Source organism: Emys orbicularis, chromosome 24 (genome assembly GCF_028017835.1).
Source record: "Emys orbicularis isolate rEmyOrb1 chromosome 24, rEmyOrb1.hap1, whole genome shotgun sequence".
NCBI lineage: Eukaryota > Metazoa > Chordata > Testudines > Emydidae > Emys > Emys orbicularis.
The window spans coordinates 13,027,074-13,053,606 of NC_088706.1; the positions used below are offsets into that span (position 1 = coordinate 13,027,074).

Sequence of the window (26,533 nt, forward strand, 5' to 3'; positions counted from 1 at the left end):
AGCCCAGCTCCCCTCTCCAGAAACTCCTGCGCTCTCATTCCCAAGCAGCCCGTAGCCTTGGAGTCCGGCCCGTGTCGGCTTGGACGGCGTCCCATGTGCTGATCCTCCCGGGGGCTGGTGTGTGTGGGGGAGGTGGGGGCCGTGCTGGGGTAACTGGTTCCTGGGTTTAGCTGTCCCAAAACACTGGGGGAAGGCGGGTTCTCTCTCCCAGCCGCGCAGCGTCCCGTGCGGTTCCTCGGGGAGAGAGTCCTTTTCCTTTCTCCTCCCCTTACGTCGTTTCACTTTTTAATGCTCTGATCCTGCCTACAACAACTGGCGTTATTAATATTCATACCGAAAGGTGCACATGGCCGTCCCGGTTTCCCACTTAACCCTTGAGGGCCCGTGCTGCTGTGACAGGGAACGCGCCGCGGCCGGGCCCTTCCCTAAAGGGAGCAGGGCGAACTGGCTGGGCGAGTCCGAAGTGTTTTCCCCTTTCGGAGGAAAATGCTGAAAAAAACCTGCTGATTTGTTTCTATCCTGCCGGGTTTGTAGCCAGGGCAGAAAGGGTAAGTTAACCCTTTGATCCATGGCATTTTCCAGGCTGCCGGCCAAACCTGCCGTTGGGAGGGGTTGGACCGTATCAGCTATAAATAAATACACAGGGCCAAATTCAGAGCTGGTGGAGGAGGGTGCCAAGCAGGCCAAAGCCAGGGGTGACGTAAATGACTTGTGGAAGCTCCTCAGCCGGGGTCACACAGGCCTGCTCCTGATTGTGCTTCAGCCCCGGTGTAAATCAGGATGGAGCTGCGCCGGGGTTAGGGAGCGGGGTCCAATGACCGGTCTGCCAGCCAGCGGGGGGTGCAAGGGATGTGCAACTCTCAGCGGCGAGGAGGGGAAGAGGACAGGGTAGGGGGAGAAACTACCCCAGACGCCCTCCTGTCCTGCCTGCTGCTCCCCCGTCCTGGTCCGTGACACTCACAGGTGGGCCAATCAGTGCAAGTTACACTGACGGCCACCAGGCCTCGTTCTGTTCACGCTGTCGCCAGCAGCTCCTGGCACCCCGGCACTTGCTCTTCATTCACACTGGTGCCAATGACGAGGGGGGGTCAGGCCAGTGGGCAACCCGCTGCACAGTCCCGTCCCCCCCCCGAGTTTGGCCCACTCCCCCGCCCCGTGCGTCCTCTGCCAGTGCTAGCGGCTTTGTTGTTTCAATCCCAACTTGTTTCCCGCAGAGCGGAGATCCTGCCCCTTCCTGCGGGCCGGGGTTAGAGCAACTCCTGAGCTTCCCAGAAAACGCCGGGGCTGAGCTGTGCGTGCGGCAGGGGACCCAAACCCAGCCACGGGGACACCTGGCTTCCATGTCGTTCTTCAACCCAAAGTTCCCCTCCTGGCTAGGCCCGTCGGAGGGGGCCCAGCGGCTGACTGGCTCAGGGAGGGCTGCGTGGAGGGGCCAGCTCCGCTTTCCCTTGCTCCCGGGGACTCCCCACGTTGAGTCCTCGGCCAGCGTCAATGGGACTATTTCACGGCGAGGAAGGAACGTGCCCACGCTCACGGGCAGAAGCAGCTCTCAGGAGGCCCGACTCTGGCCCCGTTCTAGCCCCTGGACCCTACTTCTCTCCCAGAGCTGGGAGCGGAACCCAGGAGTCCTGCCTCCCGGTCCCAGCCCCCTAGACAGCATCCCTGTCCCTTCTCTGAAAGCCCCAGGCCCATTGCAAGGTAAAGCGAGGGCCCGTCACCCTCCCGCGGCCTCGCCCCAGAGACTCAGCGCCTTCCCGCTGCAGCCTAGCACGTCTCGACTTCCATCCCCTAGATCTTCCGGCCCCACGGACTCCCAGGGGCTCCACCCCACAGTCCCAGCAAGCCCCTGGCAGGCGGAGAGCCATGGACCCACCCCCCAGCACTACCGTGTTCTGCTGGGGGCGCTTGCTCCCCTAGCCGCCTGGGAAGGTAGGGCAGATCTCCACCCCCTCCCCTCCCAGGGCTGGGATCAAGCAGTGACAGGAGGCTGGGGGGCATTTCTATTTCCCCCACCCCTGCTGGAGCGCCCCCCGCTATGTAGGGCTCGAAGCAACCAGGGGCATGGGGGGTGGAGCTCAGCTCCCATCAGCCCGCAGGTGCCGAGTGCCGGGGCTGGGCTCAGAGCCTGTCCCAGACAGGTTGGTTTTGGCACCGTTCCTCGCCCCACTGCAGTGCAAAGCCAGCAGGCGAACCCTGGGAGATGACAGAGGTACGGGCTCCAGCTTCGTCCCTTGCCAGGGCCAGCACCGCAAGGGAGATCCTAGTCCAGGGGGATGCCAGGCAGGGCCTGCTGCCAGCCCCGGACCCTCCTGGCAGGGAGGGCAGAGATGGGGACCAGAGCATCAGGGGCTTGTCCCCTTGCCCCTCGCGAGGCACCAGCTCCCTGAGTCGCTGGGGAGAGGGGAGGTCCTGGCTGAGGCTGTTGCACACGTAGGAGGGGGCGGGCAGTGCTGCGCTGTGCCAGTGATGTGGGGGTAGGTGCCCCGGCCACACGGGTGATATGCCAAGTCCTGGCCATATGCCCAGATCTCATTGTACTGGTACCAACAGCCCGTGGGCACTCTCTGCAGCCTGCTGGCGAGCTGGCCTGGCCCTAAGTGGGAAGGGGGGCAGCCGGGGCGGGGTTGGGAGGAATCCAGGCTTTGGCGCCGACGTCCCCAGCCCTCCAGCGGTGCCAGCCCCAGGGAGCTGGGCTTGCCTAGCCCAGCCTGGCCCACGATCACGGCCCGGCTGGGGGTAAGACCCCCCTGGTTTGAGACTGAGAGCTCGGAGGGCTTGCGGCTGGCATGGGCAGGTTATGGGGGGGGGGGCTCTGAGAACACCCTTCTGCTCCCACCCTGCACCCTGAATCAGTCCTCCCCGAGAGCCCTGCCTGGCCCGCCTCGTGTCCTTCCCCACCCCACAGCCTTCCCCACTCCTGGGAGCAGGCCAGGCCACCAGGCCAGTGCTGAGAACAATGGGATAACGGGGGTGGGGAGGACCACAGGGAGTGGCAGGCGGGTAAGTTCTGTGCCAGGCCACACACTAGGGCCAGGGAGTGGGGGCACGAGGGGCTTGGTTTGCCAATTTTGGTTGGACGTATTCCTGGAGGTTTCATCATATGACATAAGCATTCATTAAAGATGGATCTTTAATTGCTGGAGACTCCAGGATAATCCTGGAGGCTTGGCAACCCGACGAGGGGCTGATGGTTGGGGGATTAGAGAGGATGGAGGGGCTGGGAAGAGCTGGGGGGGGATACAAGGGGCTGGGAGAGATGGGCAGAGCGAGGGGGGCTCCACCTTTTGCTGGAATGCAGCTGACACCCCCCCCACACACCCCGAGAACAAGGCCAGCGCATGCAGTGCATGCTGGGAAACGGGCAGCTCCTCGCACCTGCAGCTGGGCTGCGCCTTGTTCTCCTGCCAAGGCTACTTCGGGACTGGGAGGTGGGGGGGGGGGGGGAGCAGGAGGACAGGAGAGGTCAGGGATGTGGAGGAGGGGAAGGTCAGAGAACAGAAGAAAGGGACGTGTGTGTGTGTGGGGGGGTGTCAGGCCGGGAGGGACGGGTCTGGCTGGGGGGTAGACGAAGAGTGGGATGGTGGGGCGGGGGGAACAGGGGTACAGAACACAAGGACGGGAAGGACAAAGCAGGAGGTGGGGGAGGGGTTCTTGAGCCAACACGGAGGGCGGGGGATTATGGCATCTCCACCATTGACTGGGTAGGCGGGGGGCGGGGGGCACGGCCCTCTCACCTCCGGCCTTGGGAAGGAAGATGCTGGCAGGGGCAAGGCCGCTCCCCACCTCCGCAGGAGAGGGCCCGTGGCCTGAGGCTGGGAGAATCTGGCCCCAGAGCTCCCCAGCAGCCCAAGGGGACGGAGGGGAGCCCGGGCCACACCCCTCGGAGAGGCAGCTCTGGACGCCCTCAGGCCCCTGCGGGGAGCTGGGAACCATTTCCTGAGTCAGTTTCCTCCACCTGCGGCTCAGCATCCTCCCCCATGGCTGTGGGGCGCTGGCGGTATGGGGAAGGGGGCGGGGGGATAATTAGCCAGGTGCCTGCCTGAAGCCTTCGTTCATGGACACGTCAGCACCTCGCCCGCCGGAGGGATGGTGGCCGGCAGCTCCCAGCATGGCCTTGGTGGGACCCACAGCAGCTGTGTTCGTGGGGGGGGGGGTGGGGGGTGTTTCAGAGACAAGCTCTCCTAGTGGGGGTGCTGAGGTATTGATTCCGGGTCAGGATTGGGCCCCAAGTCCGTCTCCCTTCCAGGAGCTTTGCACCGTTCAGCTCTGCTCCCTGCCCCGTAGCACGAGGACCAGGGAGGAGATCGCAAGTGCGCCCTTCCCCCAGCCACACACCATCAACCCCTGGAACTCACCGCTGCAGAATGTCACTGGGGCGAGCAGCATGAAGGGATCCACATAAAGAGGAGCACAGCAGGCATCTTCTTTAGATGGGCCTCCCTGACCATCTGTCTGTATCCACCTGCTGTCTCTTGTACTTCGGTTGTGAGCTCCTTGGGAAGGGCCAGCTGTTTGTTCTGTTTGTACCGCGCCTAGCGCAGCGGGGTCCTGGTCCGTGACTGAGGTTCCTAGGTGCTACCCCAATACAGATGAAATCGTAAATAATAATAGTCCATAAGCTGTTTGCAGGCCTCAGCACTAGCTCTTCTTGGTCCTAGAAAATCCAGGGACGACGCCACCTCCTGCTAGGCACCACGTCCTGGCACCTTATCTATTAACTACCTGGGTTTACACAGGCATCTGTTCTGCAGCACACTCTTGTAACAATACTACCTAACAAGAAGGGATCAGGCATTTCCCACAAAGAACAGCCCCTGCAGTGACACTGGCTAAGGGAAACCGACATGACTCCCAGTCCTCATGCTTCAGAGCATATGCTCAGGGAGGATCAGGAAGGGATTTAGCTCCCCTGGGGAGAGCATTGCAGTTTTTAAAAGCCGTACGGAGCGTCTGGCACTGGCTGCTCTTGGAGGCTAGACGTACCGATGGAGTGTTTGCAGCCTGCTTTCCAGATCGAGAGAGGAATGCAGCCTTCTTGGATTTCAACCTGGTACCACATTGATGGAATTGGGGAGTTTACAGAGATCATTGGTCCGGGACTTGTAAATAACAGGGAAGCAGAGACTATTTAATATAGTTCTTTATCATAGCACCAAGAGGCTCCAACTAAGGTCGGGGCTCCATTGTGCAAGGCGCTGTATATAAAAGTTAATAAGAGACGGCCCCTACCCCGGAGAGCTTACAATCTAACCAACCCAGACCAACGAAGGATTGTTATCCCCATTTTACAGATGGGGAAACCGAGGCACACAGCAATGACGTGACTTGCCCAGGGTCACACAGGGAGTCGGGGCAGAGCCAGAAATTGCTACTATATCACCTGTATCCCAGCCCCGTAGCCTGCCCACACGACCACCTTCCAGTCTCACTAAATCGCTGCAGATCCAGGTGCTAACAGGGGATGGGGATGCACCTTCAGTGAGAGACTCTTTGACTAATCGGACCTTGTGTTGTTTCTCCGTACACGGCGTACTGAAAAGAAAGGGCCCTGGCCCTGGGGCTCAGCACTCAATGGGTTAAAGTTTTATGGTGCTTGTTGGGGGACGGGGAGCAGCTGTTCCCAGCCCCTGTTTTGGCTACTCGCCAACCCTGCAGAGTTTAAAGCCCCCAGCTGCAGACTCCGGTCCAAGAGGAAAGGCTCCCCAGAGACAGACCTATCCTCTCGCCCCAACTACCAAGTCACTGGGCATCAGCCAGGCTGGGTGAAGGTGATAGGGCATGTTCCCCCCCAGGGGCCCCCAGCTGGAAAGAGGGGGTGCAGTGAAAGGAGGTGTGTGTGTGGGGGGGAGAGAACTTGACACCTCGTCTTTGCATCCCTCTACCCCAGAGGGGATCTGAGCCCTCCCAGGGACAGGCAGTGCAGAACTCCAAGGTAGAGCTGGATTTCCACATTCCAGGGGAGCTGGGATCTGGGAGTCTGGTTTAGGCCAGATCAGCGATAGGGAAGGAATCTCTCCCTCCCCCAAAGTGTGTAACAGGGAGGAAAAGTGGGGGGCATTGGCTTCCCCACAGCCCTGAGCAGGGCTCCCCCGGCCCTAGCCCATGATGCTCCTGTGCAGTGATTAACCCCCTGCCCCTTTCACCAGGGCGTGAAATTAACTCTGTGTGTCAATTGCATTTGGGGGCCGTTGGGGGTGGGGTGAGGAGCCCAGGGTGACTGCAGGAGAAGGAGGGGGCTCCTTCATGCCTGGCTGGTTTCTCTCTCCTCCCAAGTGCCTTTGCTTTTCTTGTCATCAGCATCCGCAGATGGGCGGGGACCCCCACCCTGCCTCACGCGTGGGAGCAGCCCCTGCAGGCGGAGCAGAGAGGCAGCCACCTGGGATTCAGCTCAGTCCCCCCGCCTGGCTCAGCCTGACCCATCCCTTCCAGCCGGAACCTAAAGGGACCCAACCGAGGTGCCAGGACTGGGGAAATGAGGCTCATGGCTGGACCCAGGAGTCCGTGGGGACCCTGCCTTCTAAACAAGTCCCTCTTCTCCCCAAACCCAGACAGCCACCAGGCTCTCCCTGCAGCCTGTTCTCCGTCCAGGAGTGAAAAGCAGAAGGTGCCACTGTAAACACCAGGAGCTCCAGTGTCAGACACACATTCCACAGGCCTGGCGTCACAGCCCGGCTCGTCCCCCTGCGACCAGCCCCACGGAGGGAGCGCGCACCCCGACGTCGGCCAGGTGGCACTGGCTGCTTGCTGATGGCGTGGGAAGACATGGCAAGAGCTGCCCGCCTGGGGGCTGGGTCAAGGCGGTGAGATGGGAATGTTTGGGCAGGACCCACAGCAGCAGACCCAGCAGTGCCAGCCCCAGGGGAAATAGCAAAGGAGTCGGTGCTCCTGTAATGCCCAAAGCACTTCATGAGCACTCACTAATTAAGCCACCTTTTTGAGTTAGCTCAGCATCAACCCTATTTTGCAGATGGGGAAACTGAGGCACGGAGGGGGAGGGGACCGCTGAGGTCACACTGCAAGTCAGCAACAGAGCAGGGATCAGATCCCAGGAGTCCAGGTTCCCACTCCTACATGCAGAACACTAGGCCACACCTCATTTGCATGTCATTTACCCAGAATGCTCTATCCTAGCAGGGTCTCTCCAGGCAGTGGGATTTTATTCTCATCCCTGAAGCAGCCCGGTCTCTACTCCCCAGGCCGATGCTGGGAGCCCCTTCTCCCACCCTGCCGTTGGGGCTTACTGGCCAGGAGCCGGTGCTGGGGCCAGGGCAAGGCAGAGCCTGCAGGTGGGGACAGCCGCACAGCGTGGGGCAAGAGTCCCCTTTACCCTGCTCTGAGAGCTGAGCTTGTGAAGATAAGATGCTGGGGACAGGTTGGGGGGAGCACAGAGAGAGGCTTAGGAACCCCCAAAAACACATGTGATCAGGCAGCAGCAGAAGCAGGGGCAGATACAGGTTAGGGGTGGAGCAGGGTTGGGGAAAGCTGATGAATTTACCCCCCCACACACACACGCACACTGAGTCACCCCCCTGCTGATTACCTTTCCTTTCATCCCCTTCCTCCATTTCATCCCCTTTCCATGGCCTCTGCCCCTTGCCCTTTGCATTCGCTGAGCTGCAAGCGCACAGTGCCACCCATGCCAGTCTGGGGGGGCACCCATGCGCCCCAGGAGCACACTGGATCTCCCAGAAGGTTGCCCCTCTTTGGGGGTGCTCGACCAGCAGCGCACGCCCATTTCGGATGACGCAGGCTGGTTACCCCGTCGCTACAACAGCGGCACCGCCAAGGTGACCACAGCATCCTCCTTGCACCTCCAGCTCAGCCTGGTAAGATCAGCCCAGCTCCCAGGGGACAAGGCAAAGACCCCCCTAGGATGGGGACGTATTGGGCCTCCTCGCTGGGAGCTCAGCAGAGAGGCCCAGCATTGAATGCACCATGGGGACTCAACTCCCCTCTCCTCCACCAGCCAGGGGTCCCTCCGGGGCAGGGCAGGATATTTGCCTCGAGGGGTGTGTGGGGGAGAGGGGGGCGGCACTGCCCAATTTGTACCATAATACAAATAACTAAGTGCTCACCCATCACAGTCTTGCTGAAGTGGGTGGCCGCCTTTCATCTCTTGTTGAATGCTGCCCCCTCGCCTCTCTCTCCAGCTACTGCAGGCACCGATCCAGGGCCCGGGGAGATCTGAAACTTCAGTTCAGGTTTTCTGAGGGTTGCTTTATTCCAAGGCAGATCCAGTCCCTGCGATCCCCAGGGCAGACAACTCGAGCACAGAGACGCTCTCGGTGCAGTGTGGATGTCATGAGCAATAAGATGCTGCCATTCTACAACACGTTCCATCCTAGGATCCTGTTGGGCTTTAGATACATCAATTTAGCCCACAGGCGTCCCCCCCCCCCAGCATTTTGTAGATGGGGAAACTGAGGCACAGCAAGATTTAAGACCAGTATTTTCCAGCCTGGGTGTCTCAAGTGAAGCGCCCAATCAAGGGGTCTGATTTGCAAAGCTCGCACGCACCTGTAGTGCCCACAGACTTCACTGGGATTGTGGGTACTTGGCACCTCTGCTAATCAGGTCACTTACGCCATTAAATATGGATCGAGGAGGCCTAGTCTTAGACATCCAAGATTGACAGTGTTGAGCGAAGTGACTTGCCCGCTGTCACCTAGCAAGTTTGGGGCTAAGGCAAGAATGGAACCCAGATAACCACAGCCCCTTAACCACAAGCCCATCCTGCCTGCATTAGAGATCCCGAGGGAGCTGCCGTTTGCTGGGCACTAGCTGTGCCCATCCCCAGAAGTGGCTGCATTTCAGTGGGGCTGTGCTGCCAGAGTGTGGTGGGAGGAGGGGTGCTGGGCACAGTGCGGGTGGGTTATTCTGACCCTTCCCCCTTCACGCTACAAAAGAGGAGGGGGAGCAGCAGACGTGGGAGGATGGAAGGAAAGGGCAGGACGTTTGGGATGTGCCTGGGGGATTCCCAGGATGGGGTTAGGGGCCTTATCAGGGGGGTTTAGGGTCCCTTCCCCACACCCTAGAGATGGAGGGGAAATCAGCTTCTCTATAAGGATCAGAGACAATAGAGATGAAAGAGACCCTAGAACACCTCTTCCATCCCCTTTGCCCACTGCCCTACATGCTGTTCTCCGGCCCAGCTGTACTTGGCCCTGGCGTGGGGGCTCCCACCCCTTACGAGACGACCCCCCAGCCACCGATCCCAGCGTCAGGAAGTGCTTCGCTCAATCCCAACCCAAACCCGGGATCACAGCCAGAGCTAGACACCAGAGGGAGCCATGCCAGCGATCGTGCAAGGGAGTCCAAGCCAGCCCTGGGCCTAGGGCTGCCCAGGGCATGGCTAGTTCCAGAGAGGGGGCGCTGGGCTCCCCCATGGGGCATGGACATGCAAATGGGGCGCTCAAGGGTGCAACGAGGGGCAGGCGGGAGGGTTTGTCTACACAGGGAAATTCCAAAGCGGAATAAATATCCCAGAACAGAGTCACTTGTACTGTGGAACAGTGGCCACATGGAGGGTGGGTGGTGGGGGGGTTAGAATGATTTTGATATACCTCTGCAGTGTTTCTCCATGGAGACAAACCTTAAGGGTCAAGGGGGAAGAAGACTGCCCCCCCAAAAGGGCCTCATAGAAAGTTTCTGAACATCCTCCCAGCTAACCCACCCTGTCCCCTCAGTCCTGGGGCCACCGCCCCTTGCAGAGGGGACCCTGGGAGAGTAGAAACAAGCAGCACAGAGCGTCTCCTTGCTGGCGTGAGCATCGTTACAGCTGGACTCATCCCATGGCGCCCTCCTCACCTGGGCATCTCACAGGACTTTCGCTCAGCCATGAAGCCATGCCTCTGGAAGGGACCAGTCCACCACCCCCGAAACACAGCCAGCTCTGGGGTGGAGCAAGGCCGCTGTTGAACAGCCGCACGGCAAAGCTACAGAACAGTGGGGGGTGGCACATGGAGGAGGCGGCTGCATGCAGTGGCAGTGCCATGGGGGTGGGGAGACATGTCAGCTGCAGAATGGACCTGGCAGTATTATCCCGGCTGTGAGCTTTTGCGCGAACACTTGCCGCACGGGGTCAGGGATCTGCAGTTCTCAGCCGGAGTTACAGGCTACTTCCACAACACCAAGTTTAAGCCTTGCGAATATGGCCCCGGATGGGGCATAGGAGGCCTGGGTTCTATCCCCACCCCTGCCACCAATTCTGGATGTGGCCATGGGCAAGACACTCGCTCTCTGTTTGCTTCTGTTTTCTCACCCGTCTGTCTCCCCCCTTTGTCCATCTAGGCCGTGAGGGGAGGGGCTGGCTGGGCCTGGGCAGTGCCTAGCATAACAGGGCCCTGATTTCTACCGGCGCCTCTTGGCACCATTGTAACAGACCAGGGCTATTTACATGGCAGGCCTCGCCCCAGGAGGGGGCATTGGTCACCCCAGCACTTCCCCATTGCTCTGCTCCCTCCCCACGCCCACGTTCAGAGCTGCTGAAACGTCCCCAGACCCCTGGTCTGGCTGGGTCATGGATTTTCCATGTTTCTCTGGCTAAAGGCGTTCGCAGGGGTGGGGGCAGATATCAGGCTGTTTCGTCTCTTCCATAACCCCCCCCCAAAAAATGTGTGACAAACCATCACCGCAGTAACCAGCCATGATGCCACCCCGCCCAGGACTCCAGGTGAGGACCAGGCAAACCATCTCAGAAACCCAGCTACTGCTCTGCCAAGCCTGGATTCCCCTTTAACGAGCTCTGCCGGCCCCTCCTCTCTGCCCGCCCCCAAGTTGTGGAGTCTTGAGCCCAGATCTTGGGTGTCCAATCGGCAGGCGAAGGGGAGAGCAAGCCCCCGTCCTGCATTATAAGAGGTTTGCAAGTGCTCTGCCTCGAGGACAGTGAGTGGAGCAGGGAGACAGAGCCGGGGAATAGGGGGGTGGGACTGGGGAGTTGCAGAAGCAGTGGGCCATGGGGAGGATGGAGCATTCAGCCAGCAGGAGGGCCCAGGGAGACAACCTGAGCTACTTCCTAGAGGATCCAGGCACCGGGACGCTGTACAGGAGGGGCCAGCTCCTGGGAAAGGTACCTTTGTTGTTGTTGTTTCAAGCGGTTCTAGGAAGCCAATTCCCCCCAGGGCTGTCAGGGGGCAGAATCTGACAGCAGCTGTGTGTGTGCATCTGATGGGGACAGTGCTACTTCTGTGCGTCTCCAGCACCTGCCACCGGACGCTGGCAATGGATTAAACTCATCCAGTCCCTCTTCCCTTCCCCCCGTGAGGTGGGAAAGTCATTGCGGTCTCCAGTTTAGATGGGGAAACTGAGGCACAGGGGGGGAAGGGCGATTTGCCCAAGGTCATCTAATCAGTGACAGAGCTGGGCATAGAACCCAGGAGTCCTGATGCCTACCCCCCTTCCCCTGTTGGATCCACTAGACACCATGCCCTTCTGAGAGCTGGGATTAAAACCCAGCCCCCCCCCCCCCCCCCGCTGCTCTCACTAGACCCCAGCACTGAGCTGCAGCAGGCCACGGGCTGATTCAGGAGAATCTCTGCTGATTCTAGGGATCAGGATGTACCACGTTAGCCGAAGCCCATGGGGTGCACTCGCTGCAAAAGCAGCAGCAGATTAGCAGCGGGCTGCGCTCACAGTGGGGGGCTGCCAGACGTGCCCTCGCTCCTCTGAGGTTCTGGCAGCCGCTTACCAGGGAGAAGTTACAACTCATGAATGAGTCGTCGGGGGCTCTTCCCGGCTCCTCCTGGGTGCAAAGGGAACGCTTAGCTACCCCGCTCCTTACCCTCCCTAATACCCCGGGCCCGATCCTCCATCACTTATGCCAGTGCAAACTGTGACCCAATCAGGGGCAGCTGTTTACAGCTACTTTGCCCTGATGCCAGTGACCTGGGAATCCGGGGATCAAAGACGCTTGGCCCCAGGACTTCCTCCTGCGGCCAGCTCACGACAAGTCTGCCAAGGGAAGCCCCGAGCACGTCAAGTTACCCTGGATGGAGCAGCCTCATGCACTGGTTAGGGCCCTGCTCCGGGCTGTCGCTGCAGGTCCTGGGTGCCGGAGGCTAGGATGGCTCAGGGCAGAGTGCTCAGCCCGGCTCAATGCCACTCCCCCACGGGTCCAGCCAGGGGCCCACTAGCCCACGCCCGGAGAGCAGGGCTTGCTCCCCACTGGCGCTGCTGCAGTGCCCCACCCCAGACAAGGCCTCGGTCTCACAGCCCCTGTGATGGGGAAACTGAGGCACAGTGAGGGGTTAGCCATCCAGTGGTGCTGCAAATTTTTATAGTGGAGGTGCAAAAGGTGGAAACCATGTATTTGAGTTGTCACTACTACTTCAAGCCAGGGGGTGAGGCAGCCCGCCCTCCAGCACCCCGAGTTCCTGCACCTAGAGACCTGTCTGTCTCATTCCCCATCTCTGTTCATAGCGTAACATCCTGTGCTGACCTCACTGCTCTACCAGACAGTGGTGAGGCAGGAATTCAATCAGAGAGAGGTAGTCTGCGTAGTCACTGCGGGCTGGGGTGTAGCTGTTGCCAGGAGAGGGGCCGGTGGGAAAATTCCTGTTGCCAAGCAGAAGAGGCCCTCAACCCAGGTTAAGTAGCTTTGCATTCTGGCCTTGAACCTGGAGCCAAAAATCGAGGGGAAGCAGAGCCCGGTGGCGAATGGGCATTTTGTTGTGGAAACTGCTGCTCTCTCCTTGGGGAAACTGAGGCCCAGAGGCAAAGCAACTCGCCCGTCAGCTGCTGCTGCACCTGCAGGAGGGTGACTTTGTCTCTTTCAAGAGAGCTGCGTTGGCAGGCAGGAGCGGCCACGTCAGGAAGCAGGAGAGCCCCATCTGCCACGCAAAGCTGCCCACAACACGTACTATCCCCGCCGGAGAGGCTGGTGCCTTGTGCAGCATGTGAGGCTCAGCATGGGCACTGCTGCCTAGTGGTTAGAGCCAGCAATGGGGACTCAGGGCCCCGGCCCTGAGGGGAGCAGGCTTTAGGAGTTAAAGCAGGGTTTGGGACATCCCATCTCTGGGAGGCGAGCCCGGCCTAGGACTCCTGGGTTCTAGTCCTGCCATGGGACTTTGGACCAAGCACAGCTATTTTCCCTCTCTGCAAAACAAGGATCAGCCCCCTTAGGGTGAGCCTGAGCCCCTCAAATGGAAGGGCCAAGGGTCATCATTGGAGGCACCGTCAGGGTGGGAACGACCCTCCCCGGTTGCCCAACCTCCATGGCTTTGTCCCAGGGAAGCTCCCCCCGGTACAAGTCCCCACAGGGCCAGGGGAGCAGGATGCAGCCCCGGGTTATCAGAATCCTCACGGCTCCTCCTTGCGCGCAGGGGGCTTTCGGCCGGTGCTACAAGTTCACGGACACGTCCACCGGCAAAGTCTACGCCATCAAGATCGTCCCCCAGTCCCACATCTCCCGGCTGGAGAGCAGGGGGAAGGTGAGCCAGGGGCTACTCCCTGGGGTGGGGGTGGGGAGGAAGCATCTAGCACTGGCCAGAGAGAGGAGGGGGCTGGCCAGGTGAGCCTTGAGGTCATGCCCCCCCCCCTTCTTATCATTCCCCCAGAGGAGCAATTGGCTGCAGCTGGGCCCTGTTCTGCCTTCTCCCAGCTGGGCTGCCTGTGCTGGGGCAGACACCCATGAACTGCGGGGGAAGGTTAACTCTTTCCTTGCCAGCACCCGGGGCTCATCTATACCCCTCCCTCCGCCAAGCCCCATTCCCTTCTTTATAAGGGATTTCCGTGCCCCCTCACCCCATACCTCAATCTTGGGGGCAGGGGTGGGGGTTAAACCCCAGGGTAAACAAAGAAGTCCCCCTCCCACTGCAGACGCTCCACATTCCTCTTGTTCTCACCATCCCTTGTTCTCACCCCGGGGTGTCGCCCAGCCCCCCCGCTGAGACAGGGTCTCTGAGGATCACGGAGCAAACCCCGGATCATGCCCAGATGAGCAGCCGCCTCAAACGTCAGTGCAGGGTGAGACCACGTCTCATTCCTACGCATAGGGACGCCCTTACTCCTGAGCACTGAAGCTTGAGAGCGTTAGCTCTGGTGGTCCAGCCAATTCCCACCCTGCAGGTAACTGCAGCCTGATCGGCTACATAATACATCCCTCCCTGCAGCTTCGGTCAGGATCCCGAAATTCCCCATCGGTCTCTATCGTGTGACTCGGCTGTTGCGGGACGGCGACCACATTCCACCGCAGAGCCAGCTGCATTTCAGTGGCAGAGGCGTGATTTCCCTTGCACACACTGTCTGCCAACGGCTTTGGCATCCCTTGGGCCCTCTTGCCCGAGAGACGTGTCAGATCTCGTTAATGTCTCGGTCTTGCTGTCATTTTACCAGCTCATGTTGGCATCAACCAAAAAGCATGAATGCTGTGAGGTAGCTGGGTTCTGACGCTAATGAAATGGCCAGTGGTGGGTGGGTATGCACAGCTGCCACCTACAGGCTGCGATCTGAACGGCATAGCTGTGTTTCATAGGCCCTATACTGCTAGCAGCTAATGGGGTTTCTCCTATCGCTCCAGTAGCAGAATGATCTAAGTTCTATCCCTACTGCTGTCCCCATCTCCCTGCCAGCTGTGAAACTCCTAGCTGGGCGCGAGGACCCAGGATGAGCAGGGGGCGTGCGTGTTTTCCACAGCGCTGTATGATTCTAGCTGACTCCAGCGCTTCGGGCTCGTGACTCGTTTCGCTTGCAATTTGTGTGCGTGTCTGCAATTCTCCTCCCGCAGGTCGAGAGGGAGATCGAGCTGCACAGCCACTTGAGCCATCGGCACGTCGTGGGCTTCCACCGGCACTTTGCTGACCGGGACAACATCTACATGATCCTGGAGTACTGCAGCCACAAGGTGAGCCAAGCTGAGCCAAGGCTCTCATCAGGGAAGGGAGCCAAGTCCTGTTCAAAGAAATACCTAGACTCAGAACCTCCAGGGTGTTTGCACGCTTAACTTCTGTTGAAATCCAGGGAAGTTAGGAGCCTACACACATTTGGGGCCATAATAACTTGGGCGTCTCTCCTGAATCTTTTCCAATCCTCTGGGGTCTGCAAATCTGGCTTGAAAATACGAGACCAGCCTTTATCTGGCTTGCAACACATCCCGAGAGGCCTGTTTGACTTGCATTGGGAGAGGCAGCCTGGTCTAGAGCAGAGAAGGTGCTGGGATTCTGGAGAGCTGGGTTCTGGTCCCTCTCTGCCTGTGATCTACTGTGTGTGACCTCAAGTGAGTCACCTTTCCCCTCCTTCCCTCCCACTCTTTGTCTCCTTTCGACTCACAGCTCTTCGGGGTGGGGTCTCTCACTGCGTGTAAGGGCAGCACGGGGGCTCTGATCTCAGCCAGGGCTCATGGGCATTACTATAATCCAAACTAATGGTCGTTAGTCCTTAGGCTGCTCTAAATTACACTGGGGCAGTGGAAGATTTCCTGGGAGCAGCAGAGGAGTCACTCCAAACACAGCTGATTGAAAGGGACAGACGTGTTTATTTTTCAGGGCTGGCTCTTTAGTTAACTAGGGCCTGGTCTACACTACGACTTTAATTCAGATTTAGCTGCTTTAATTCGAATTAACGCTTGACCCGTCCACACAACGAAGCCATTTAATTCGAATTAAAGAGCCCTTTAATTCGATTTCTGTACTCCTCCTCGACGAGAGGAGTAGCGTCAAAATCGGTATTGTTAATCCGAATTAAGGTTAGTGTGGCCGCAATTCCATGTTATTGGCAATTAGATGTTATTGGCTACCCACAATGCAACGCTCTGGAAATCGATGCTACTACGGTAGCTTGGACGCACACCACCGAATTAATGGTGCCTAGTGTGGCCGAATACATTCGAATTTATAAAATCGGTTTCCTAAATTCGAATGATATAAATTCGGATTAATCCCGTAGTGTAGACATACCCTAGGTGAAGGGTGGGGCAGCTTTCAGAGGCGCTGCCTCCAGCAGCTCCACTGAACCCCCGACAAGCGGAGATGGGCTGGAAATGTGGGAGTCAGGCCCAGATGTCGAGCGCCCGAGGGTCAGAGGAAGGGGGGATGGGTTTGACTCAAGCCCCTCTGCCCCCTACCCCGATCCAATCTGTCCTCAAAGGCGGGGCGGGGGGTTACCAGCACCTTGGACCGTGCCACCGATAGGAGGCCTGTGTGCTGTGCTGGACCGGATCTGTCACTGATCTGCTTTCCTCTGCCCATCCCCAGTCCCTTGCCCACATCCTGAAGGCCAGGAAAACTCTGACGGAGCCAGAGGTCCGATATTACCTGAGGCAGATCATTGCGGGGCTGCGCTACCTCCACCAGCAGGGCATCATCCACCGCGACCTCAAGCTGAGTATGTGGCGTGGGCCGGCGGCAATGAGCATGGGGCCGGCTGCAGCACAGGGTGACGCCGGGTGGAGGGGGGGATCCCCAAAGGGTGCAGGGGGAGAGACCTCGCCAGCGATGCATTGCCAGCTTACACATCACCCTCTGATGCCGAGCAGGTGCCCGTGGGAAAGCAGCTGGCAGAGGGAACCGGATTCCATCCCACCGCTCCAGAGTCCTTGCCTAATGAATGGACGTGCTAGGGGACTTGGCTGCAGTGGGGACAGGAGGGCAGTATTGCCTACTAGTTACAGCCAGGGCGTGGGAATCAGGACTCCTGGGTTCTATGCTTGGGAGGTGCAATGGGTTGGAGTGTGGGGAGGCCAGGGGGGGTTGGAACTCCTGGGTCTTTTTTTCCAACTCTGAGGCCTGTGGAGCAGGTTGCTGGGTGCCAGGACTCCTGGGTTCTGGTCTCAGCTCTGGGAGGGTGGCCCTATAGGTTGGGGGAGCGGAGGGAAGGGGCTGGGAGTTGGGGCTCCTGGGTCCTCTCTCCAGCCATGAGAAGCATTGAGCTGGTTCTGGGGTGCCAGGACTCCTGGGTTCTGGTCCTGGTTCTGGGATTCTGGTCCAATAGGTGGGGGGAACAGAGGAACAGTGGTGGCTGGGAGTCAGGACTCCTGGGTTCTTTTTCTAACTGTACTTAAGGCAGGTCACGTCCTTCTCCTTCCTCTCAGCTCCCCTGCTGTGCAATGGGGAGATGGGACTGAGCTCCCAGACGGCTCAGACCCTTGGATTGATTGATCTCTGCCCCACAGCAATGCAGCACCATCTTCCTGCGGCCCCTTTCAATCCCTTAAGCCCTGAGCAGCAATGAAGGAGTTAATCGCCCCTGTGCCCTTCACCTTGGCCTCTGAGACCCCCCCCTGAAGGGGGCTGGGGGCTGGAGCGGGGTTATAAATACACCAGCAGCGCGTCTGGCCGTCTGGCTTGTTGCGAGTAAATGCCACCAGCGTGACTTCATGCTTCTGAATGGGAGCCCGGGAGCCAGCTCTCCATGTAGGGGCTGCCGGAGGGGCTGCCCCGTGGAGGGGGAGATACGTGGGGACCCCCAGGTGCAGCCTCTCTCCCTGACAGGCACACAGCTGCCCCCTGCCAAGCAGCCTCTGGGCTGGGGAGGGCCTCCGTCCTGCCTGTGATTTATTGCTCCCCTGGGGCACATACAAAGCTGCCAGGGCTACTGAGGAGGCCCCATCCAGCGCAATGGGCTACTCCCGTCTCCACAGCTGTTTGAGCGGCTGTATAGAAATATACCGGCACAGACAGCCCCGCCTCCGCCCTGCTCTGGTGCTAAAAGCCATGCTCCCTTCTCCCCTGCAGCATGGTCTAGGGGCTAGAGCCTGGGCGCCAGGACACGGTTCCCAGCCTCGCTACTGGTTCCTTGGGTGAGCTGGAGCCAGCCTCAGTTTCCCCATCTGTAAAGGGGGGTGACTCTGGCCCTGTGACTGGAAAGCTGCCCGGAGTGCGCTCAGCTGCTGACCTCTCTTAACCCCACAGGTAACTTCTTCCTCACGAAGAACATGCAGGTGAAGATCGGGGACCTGGGGCTGGCGACAAGAGACGAGCAGGCCGGCCGGAGACGGGGGTGAGTGCTGGCCCAGCACAGCCTGCGGCCCTCGCCGGGGCGCTCCGTGGCTTCACCTCCCGTTCCTTTTCTTCCTACAGCGTGGTGTGTGGGACGCCCAACTACCTGGCCCCCGAGGTGATCGCCAAGAAGGGGCACTCCTTCCAGTCTGACATCTGGGCCCTGGGCTGCATCATGTGAGTGAGGCGCCAGGCAAATGCCTCCGAGAGGGGTGGGCAGGGCTGGGTCGGTGGGGAGGGAATGGGATACGGGGCACCAGCTCCGACCCGGCCCCAGGGTGGGCAACAGGCTGGTTCAGTGGGGTGGGAAATGGGACATGGGGCTTTTTGATTCTATGGGGCACCAGCTCCAACCCGGTCCCAGGGTGGGGAACAGGCTGGTTCAGTGGGGTGGGGAATGGGACATGGGGCTTTTTGATTCTATGGGGCACCAGCTCCAACCCGGCCCCAGGGTGGGCAACAGGCTGGTTCAGTGGGGTGGGGAATGGGACATGGGGCTTTTTGATTCTATGGGGCATCAGCTCCAACCCGGCCCCAGGGTGGGGAACAGGCTGGTTCAGTGGAGTGGGGAATGGGACATGGGGCTTTTTGACTCTATGGGGGCACCAGCTCCAACCCAGCCCCAGGGCGGGGAACAGGCTGGTTCAGTGGGGTGGGAAATGGGACATGGGGCCTTTCCCCTCTAGGGAATGCTGTGATTGGCTGCTTGTGCCCGCCTTGGTGCATTGGGAAGGCTCTGATTGGCTGCCTTCCCTCGCCCCAGGTACACCGCTCTGACAGGCTGCTCCCCCTTCGAGATCACCCACAAGCAGGAGATGTACCAGTGCATCCGGGAGGGCCGGTACCCCATCCCCAACCACCTCTCGCCAGGCGCCAGGAAGCTGATCGGCTGCCTGCTGGCGCCCAGCCCCTCAGAGCGGCCCAGCCTGGAGGAGGTGCTGGAACACGAGTTCTTCACCCAGGTCCGGGCGCTGCTGGGACGGGCGAGTCGCTCCCGGCGGGCACCCATCCTGAGCGGCGCTGCTACCCCGTGTGCCAGGTCGCTACGCTGCTTGGTAGAGCCGGGCCTGATTGCGGGTCATGCCCTTGCAGCCGCGAACCCCGTCTAGGCGCCCAGGGTGGGCATGCACCTGTGCCGCCCTGTCTTAGGAAGAATGCCACCGCCCCTCACCCAAAGCCCCTGGAAGGCTCCAGTGCCCTTAGCTCAGCTGCAAAGAGCTGTGGCCGTGCCTGGTGCAAACAAAGCAAATAGGATCCAGGCGCAGGCACTGGCCGTTCTTGTATCCAGCCCCCGACACGGTGCCCCAAGTCCCTGGGCTGGTTACTCCAGCCCCTCTGGGTTCTTTCCACCATCCCTGGCATCTGTGGCCCCGTCTAGCCCTGGTCCCCGTATGAACTGTGGGGTCCTTGCCCTACCCCCTCCATGGCACCAGTGCGTGGTACGGCCGGGAATGGAGTGACGTGGCTCTCGTCTCCCAGGGTTTCACTCCGGACAAGCTGCCATCCCGCGCCTGCCATTCGGTGCCCGTCTTCGCCCTGCCCAACCCGATTGGCAAGCTCCTGAAAAAGGCGGCCAAGGTGCTGTTCAGGGGGTTGCCGTGCCAGGAGCCCCGGGCAGGTGGGTCAAGCGGCCGCGTCCCCCCGTGCTCTGGGCCGGGCTTGGCAGTACCCATGTCACATCACGGCTCTGCTGTGTCTCCATCCAGGTAGCCCAGTGCCCGGCGAGGAGCCGGAGAAGCTGATGAGCCGATCCCAGCAGGCTCAGAACCTGCCCAGCCTGGAGCACCACAGCGAGGTAGGAGGGGTCCGCGGGCAGGAGGGCGGGGAGGGCCCTGGGGGGGTCTGCAGCCCGGCTCTCCCCTCTCTCACCCGCTGTCCCCGTCTCCCTGCCAGGTGGAAAGAGGCAGTGTCCAGGCTGCGCCGTTCCCCGAGGCCCCCAGCATGTTCTCCATCCATCTGCTCATGACGGGAGCCCTCAGGCCCAGCCGCTCTGGTGCCAACTGTAAGTGGATGCTGGGGGCTGCGGGTGCCAGGCAGGCGTCCCGGGGGGCACTGGAGCCCATTGGAGCAGAGTCCCAGAGGCAGGGGGGCGACTTTGATCCTTACAGCTCGGGAGGGGCGGGGCCGGCAGCTTGGGACAGACCTTGAACCCACATTTCCCAGACCGGCCTCCAGCTGTGGGGCCTGGAATTTGGGAGGGTTCTTGGCTGGAGACATCCAGGGCCCGATCCCAGCTGGGAGTGGCATGTGCTGAGCCCCTGCTGGGGATCGGGCCCTGGGGGGGACTCCCGTTGGGCCCCCAAACCAGACACCTCTCTCGGCCTCCACCCACCTCGGAGCAGCCCCCAGTAGAGCCGCCAGGAGCCTGCTGGGCCGGGATTGCTGCAGTACGAGGCCCCCGCCTCCCTAGGGTTGTCGACTGTCAGGGCAAGAGAGCACATGAGGCTGGCTGGGCAGAAATGAATCCAGCCATCTGCTGTGCTCACTCTGGGAAGCATTGACTAGCGGTTAGATGAGGGTGGGAGGATCAGAACTCCTGGGTTCTCTCCCCAGCTCAGGGAGGGGAGTGGGGTTTAGTGGTTTGATGTGGGGGGGGATCAGAACTCCTGGGTTCTCTCCCCGGCTCTGGGAAGGGAGTGGGGTGTAGTGGTTTGATGGGGGGAGGATCAGAACTCCTGGGTTCTCTCCCCAGCTCTGGGAGGGGAGTGGGGTGTAGTGGTTTGATGGGGGGGGAGGGGGATCAGAACTCCTGGGTTCTCTCCCCAGCTCTGGGAGGGGAGTGGGGTGTAGTGGTTTGATGGGGGGGGGGGATCAGAACTCCTGGGTTCTCTCCCCAGCTCTGGCAGGGGAGTGGGGTGTAGTGGTTTGATGCGGGGGGGGGATCAGAACTCCTGGGTTCTCTCCCCAGCTGTGGGAGGGGAGTGGGGTGTAGTGGTTTGATGGGGGGGGGGGAGAATCAGAACTCCTGGGTTCTCTCCCCGGCTCTGGGAAGGGAGTGGGGTGTAGTGGTTTGATGGGGGGGGGGGGGAGAATCAGAACTCCTGGGTTCTCTCCCCGGCTCTGGGAAGGGAGTGGGGTGTAGTGGTTTGATTGGGGGGGGGATCAGAACTCCTGGGTTCTCTCCTCGGCTCTGGCAGGGGAGTGGGGTGTAGTGGTTTGATGGGGGGGGGGGGATCAGAACTCCTGGGTTCTCTCCCCGGCTCTGGCAGGGGAGTGGGGTGTAGTGGTTTGATGGGGGGGGGGGGATCAGAACTCCTGGGTTCTCTCCCCAGCTCTGGCAGGGGAGTGGGATGTAGTGGTTTGATGGGGGGGGATCAGAACTCCTGGGTTCTCTCCCCGGCTCTGGCAGGGGAGTGGGGTGTAGTGGTTTGATGCTGGGGGGATCAGAACTCCTGGGTTCTCTCCCCAGCTCTGGCAGGGGAGTGGGGTGTAGTGGTTTGATGCGGGGGGATCAGAACTCCTGGGTTCTCTCCCCGGCTCTGGCAGGGGAGTGGGGTGTAGTGGTTTGATGGGGGGGGATCAGAACTCCTGGGTTCTCTCCCCAGCTCTGGGAGGGGAGTGGGGTGTAGTGGTTGGATGGGGGGGGCGGAGAATCAGAACTCCTGGGTTCTCTCCCCGGCTCTGGCAGGGGAGTGGGGTGTAGTGGTTTGATGCGGGGGGGGATCAGAACTCCTGGGTTCTCTCCCCGGCTGTGGCAGGGCAGTGGGGTGTAGTGGTGGGGGCTGGAAGGTGGGGGGCAGAGGGGTGACCCTGCCAGGCCTACAGCGGGTGCCGTGCATGGTGCCCTGATCCCGGCCCCGTCTCTGCAGCAGATGCAGGCTGGAGCGTGGCGAGCGCGGTGCAGTCAGTCACCAGGGTGCTGAGCAGCTGCCTGGAGAACATGCCTCTGGGTAAGAGGGACCCTGGCGCCGGAGACCCACCAACCCCTTCACACCCAGCTCCATCATCCCCTGGGCCTTCCTCCGCCCGGGCACCAAGCCCCCCGTGCGCACCTGGCTGGATACGGGTGGGCTCTGGGCTGGGCTGACTGGACCCACCCTGGGTGCAGGCTCCAACTGGGCCACTGTCCAGCCCTTGGGCCGCGTGGCGGGGGCTGGGACTCCATGCTGGGGGGCGTGGGATTGCCCCACGGGGCCTGGCAGTGCCAGGGGTCGGGCCAGGCCAGTGGGGGGCTGCTCAGGTTGCCTCCTGACCTCACCTGCTCTGTCAGGGCCTCTCCCCAGCTGGCCGGGCACCGGGGGCCTGTGGGGGCCTCTCTGCTGGGCCTCAGGCTCCCCTCTTTCTCCTTGCAGCCGAGCACAACCCTGTGCAGCGCCTGGCACCGCCCGTCCTCTGGGTCACCAGGTGGGTGGATTATTCCAACAAGTACGGCTTCGGCTACCTGCTCTCGGACGGCTCCACGGGTGCCCTGCTGGCCGACGGCACCCACCTAGCCCTGTGCCCGCAGTCACCGTAGGTATCCCCCGGGCACCCGCCTGGCCCTCTGCCCCCTCCCCTGGGCACCCACCTACCCCTCTGCCCCCTCCCCCGGGCACCTGCCTTGCCCTATGCCCTCTGCCCCCACCTGACAATCCACCTGGCCCTCTACCTTCCCAGCACCCACCTCAGCATCTGCCTTGCCACCCCTGGAGCCCTCTGCACAGTCACCCCCTCTCAGACACCCATCACCCCCTCTACCCAAGCAGCAGTAGGTACCTCCACACCCTCCCCCCAACCCTCTGCTCAGTCCCCCTGACATCCACCTCGCCTGGCAGCTGCTCTGGCAGGTCTCTGGGTACCTGGGACACCTGCTGCCCCCTCTCCCGGGGTTTGCCTGACGCCCTCCCAGCCCCCGGGCCGCTGCTCCAGCCTCACGGCTTTTTGTTGCTTCCTTCCAGGCGTGTCTGCTACTGCCCGGGGCGCGGGGAAGCCGTGTCCTTCCCCCGGAGTGACGTGCCCACCTCCCTGGCCACGAAGATGGGCGTCCTGCACTTCTTCTCCCAGTACATGCAGCAGAAGCTGCTGGAGGTGAGGTCCCGGGGCCAGGGAGACCCTGGGGCTGGGCGGGGCGGGAGAATCACTGGGCCGGGAGCGCGGGATATGCCAGTGGCGGCTGGGGGAGGCCCCAGGGTGCAGTGCCATGGGGGGGGGGGGGCCCATCCACGTGCCCTGCCTGTGCTGCCCCCGCTCGCAGGGGAGGGGCCCAGCCGTGGCTGTGGCAGCGGACCCAGGGGCTGAGCCCCAGGTGAATTTCCCATCCCCTCTGGGCTGTGCCCGCATGGAGGGCTATAAGGGGGAGCCACACTTGGTGCCTCCCCGGCCCAGCCAGCTGCCTGACTCTCTGCTCCTGCTGGCAGGGGGGGAACGAGCCGGCGGGTCCCAGCAGCTCCATGGACGCCCCCTGTCTCCTGTGCTGCGCCAAGTCGGACCGGGCACTGCTGATGCTCTTCAGCAATGGGACGCTGCAGGTAACCCACCCCCCGGCGCACCCTTGAGCCGCTCCCCCCGTCCCCCACTCTAGCCTCTCCTTGCCCGGTGCCCCCCCTGAGCCTCTCCCCCATCCTCCCGCCCCATGGCCGCTCCCCCCTCTCCCGAGCCTCTCCTCCCCCAGTGCCTCCCCCGAGCCTCTCCCCACATCCTCCTTCCCCATGGCTGCTCCCCCCTCTCCTGAGCCTCTCCTCGCCCTGTGCCTCCCCCGAGCCTCTCCCCCATCCTCCCGCCCCATGGCTGCTGCCCCCTCTCCCGAGCCTCTCCTCCCCCAGTGCCCCACCCCGAGCCTCTCCCCCATCCTCCTGCCCCATGGCTGCTGCCCCCTCTCCCGAGCCTCTCCTCGCCCAGTGCCCCACCCCGAGCCTCTCCCCCATCCTCCTGCCCCATGGCTGCTGCCCCCTCTCCCGAGCCTCTCCTCCCCCAGTGCCTCCCCCGAGCCTCTCCCCACATCCTCCTTCCCCATGGCTGCTCCCCCCTCTCCTGAGCCTCTCCTCGCCCTGTGCCCCCCCGAGCCTCTCCCCCATCCTCCTGCCCCATGGCTGCTGCCCCCTCTCCCGAGCCTCTCCTCGCCCAGTGCCCCACCCCGAGCCTCTCCCCCATCCTCCTGCCCCATGGCTGCTGCCCCCTCTCCCGAGCCTCTCCTCCCCCAGTGCACCCCGGAGCCTCTCCCCCATCCTCCTGCCCCATGGTCGCTCCCCCCTCTCCCGAGCCTCTCCTTGCCCGCTGCCCCCCCGAGCCTCTCCCCTATCCTCCCGCCCCATGGCCGCTGCCCCCTCTCCCGAGCCTCTCCTCGCCCGCTGCCCCCCTGAGCCTCTCCCCTATCCTCCCGCCCCATGGCTGCTGCCCCCTCTCCCGAGCCTCTCCTCCCCCAGTGCACCCCGGAGCCTCTCCCCCATCCTCCTGCCCCATGGCCGCTGCCCCCTCTCCCGAGCCTCTCCTCGCCCGCTGCCCCCCCGAGCCTCTCCCCCATCCTCCTGCCCCATGGCCGCTGCCCCCTCTCCCGAGCCTCTCCTCGCCCGCTGCCCCCCCGAGCCTCTCCCCTATCCTCCCGCCCCATGGCTGCTGCCCCCTCTCCCGAGCCTCTCCTCCCCCAGTGCACCCCCAAGCCTCTCCCCCCATCCTCCCGCCCCATGGCCGCTCCCCTCTCTCCCGAGCCTCTCCTCGCCCGCTGCCCCCCCGAGCCTCTCCCCCCATCCTCCTGCCCCATGGCCGCTCCCCCCTCTCCTGAGCCTCTCCTGTCTCCGTCCTCCCCACCTCCCTCTGCAGACCTAGGTTGCACTGGTTTATCTGGTGTCACAAGTGAAATGAGTTTGACGGCCTCAGCAGCGTTCCACCCTCCCCATGGGCTGCAGCACAGCCTGGCCGGAGTGACAGGCCCGGGGCTGGGCTAGTGGGGAAAGCGGGGCCTCAGCAGGGCTGTGGTCTGTGACCCCCCACCCACTACCCACACTGCCCTGAGGCCCTGTCCTGGCAGCAGGGCCGGACAGTGGCAGCAGGGGCTGGAAAACCCTTGTGAAAGGGGGGCGTAGGTGTGAGGGCAGCTGGGGGCTGGCAGTCAGGGGGCAGAGGGGTCAGAACTAGAGGGCAAGGGGGAGGGGTGGAGCAGGACCCCCAACCCCGCAGCCAGAGCCCCCTAAGCCCATGGGGGCTGGTCCCATTGTCTGATCCCAGCAGCGGGGGCCACCAGCTGGGCTCCCTGGCCCTCCCCAATGTGTGCGGGGGGGGGGGCGTTATTAACCCTCTCCTGGCCCAGGGTCTGTGGGACGCTGCGTCACTCGCCCTCCCCTCTCTCCCCCGCAGGTCAATTTCTATCACGACCACACCAAGCTGGTGCTGAGCTGCCCAGGCGGTGGGCACCTCCTGACCTTCATCGACGAGCAGCGCGTCAGTGCCACCTTCCCGCTGGGTGCCCTGGCCGCGGGGGGCTGCGCCCCGGCCCTGCGGGAGCGCCTGCAGTACGCCCTCAACATGGCCCACTGCCTGTAGCTGACTCCGCTGCCGCCCCCGGGAGCCGGACCCGCTGCCCAGCGCCAGGCCTGGCATGGACACGGACACAGGGCGGCTGAGGTGATGTGGCGGCCCGGGGCAGGCCCATTAGGGGCTCTTATGGGACCCCATTTGATGATCAAACTCTGCTCCCCGGCTGGAGGGGTGCTGTGGAGACATGAGTCCTTTCCGCTCTGCCCCTCGCTCCCCCTGGAACCAGCGGGGCCTGGAGATGCCCGTTTGCCCAGTGCCAACGCCAGCCCAGGAGCTTCACCCACTGGCGTCCCCTCAGGATGGGATTTGGGGCGCAGCAAACAGGCCTTGGCCTTCAGGGGTGGCTCCCAAAGGGGAGCTGGAGCAGCGGGCGCGGCGGAGGGGGGGCGCCAGGCTGCCCCGAATGCCTGGGGCCGGCGGCCAGGCAAACTGGGGAGTTGCTGCAGGCTCTGGGGCTGGAGCTGGGCCAGGCCTGACCGCTCTGCGCTGGCGGAGGGTGGGGAAGGGGCCTGCTGGGCCAGGATCCCACCCAGACTGGAGCCGGGATGGGAAGAGGGCACTGAAAGCCAAGGTTATGTGATGGAGGGAGGCGCTCTGAGGAGGCAAGAGAACCCAGGAGTCCAAGTGTGGGAGGGTACAGAGGGGGAGGGAGCCGGCTGGAGGGGGAGTGGAGGAAGGTGAAGGAGCTGGGGGGAGGTGACCGGGGGTCAGGGGCGTCTGGTTGGTTCTGGGCCCCGTTGAGTCTAAACTCCTCTCCCTGCCCAAGGAGGCGGCCAGGCCTGGCCCGGCCCAGTGGTTCTGGCCGCACCCTGGGTTGGGGGTGAGGGGGTCGCAGGTGCCAGCTGGCGCTGAGGTTGGGGGGAGCAGGCGAAGAGAGGGGCTGGTCACGTGCACGTACCCCAGCCCTGAGGGGTGCACAGACCACCCGGGACAGCGTGGAGGGGCGTGGCAAAGCAGGATGTGAATGTGGGGGGCTGCAGATAGGGAGCGAGGGAGATGGGCAGAGCTGCGAGGCCCCGGAGAGGCCAGGGCTGGGAGAGCAGGACCAGCCGGCCGCTAGCTGCAGCCTAAGTCCTAGAAATACGGTTCCGAATTAAACTCCTGTGGCCGCGGTTTAGCAGCGTCTGATTCTGAGGGCTCTGGGGCTGTGACAT

At 62.1% G+C, this 26,533-nt stretch overlaps 1 protein-coding gene across 1 annotated transcript; it reads left to right on the forward strand.

Annotated features, from left to right (window-relative positions):
• The first annotated feature begins 10,954 nt into the window (after positions 1-10,954).
• On the forward strand, positions 10,955-25,385 carry PLK5 (polo like kinase 5 (inactive)). The gene is made up of 15 exons (XM_065422128.1): positions 10,955-11,068; positions 13,320-13,427; positions 14,723-14,839; positions 16,188-16,317; positions 17,844-17,931; positions 18,012-18,107; positions 18,694-18,892; positions 19,410-19,548; positions 19,637-19,725; positions 19,824-19,932; positions 21,740-21,820; positions 22,223-22,382; positions 22,808-22,937; positions 23,267-23,377; positions 25,200-25,385. Exons 1-15 carry the CDS (start codon positions 10,955-10,957, stop codon positions 25,383-25,385), a joined length of 1,857 nt encoding a protein of 618 aa, XP_065278200.1.
• The last annotated feature ends 1,148 nt before the right edge of the window (positions 25,386-26,533 follow it).

Bases quoted from the DNA above. Each gene is read 5' to 3' on its own strand.
- PLK5 (XM_065422128.1), top strand. From the start codon at position 10,955: ATGGGGAGGATGGAGCATTCAGCCAGCAGGAGGGCCCAGGGAGACAAC. The intron at 18,893-19,409 runs GTCCGGGCGCTG...CTCGTCTCCCAG, and splicing joins AACACGAGTTCTTCACCCAG to GGTTTCACTCCGGACAAGCT. The intron at 19,933-21,739 runs GTAAGTGGATGC...CCGTCTCTGCAG, and splicing joins CAGCCGCTCTGGTGCCAACT to CAGATGCAGGCTGGAGCGTG.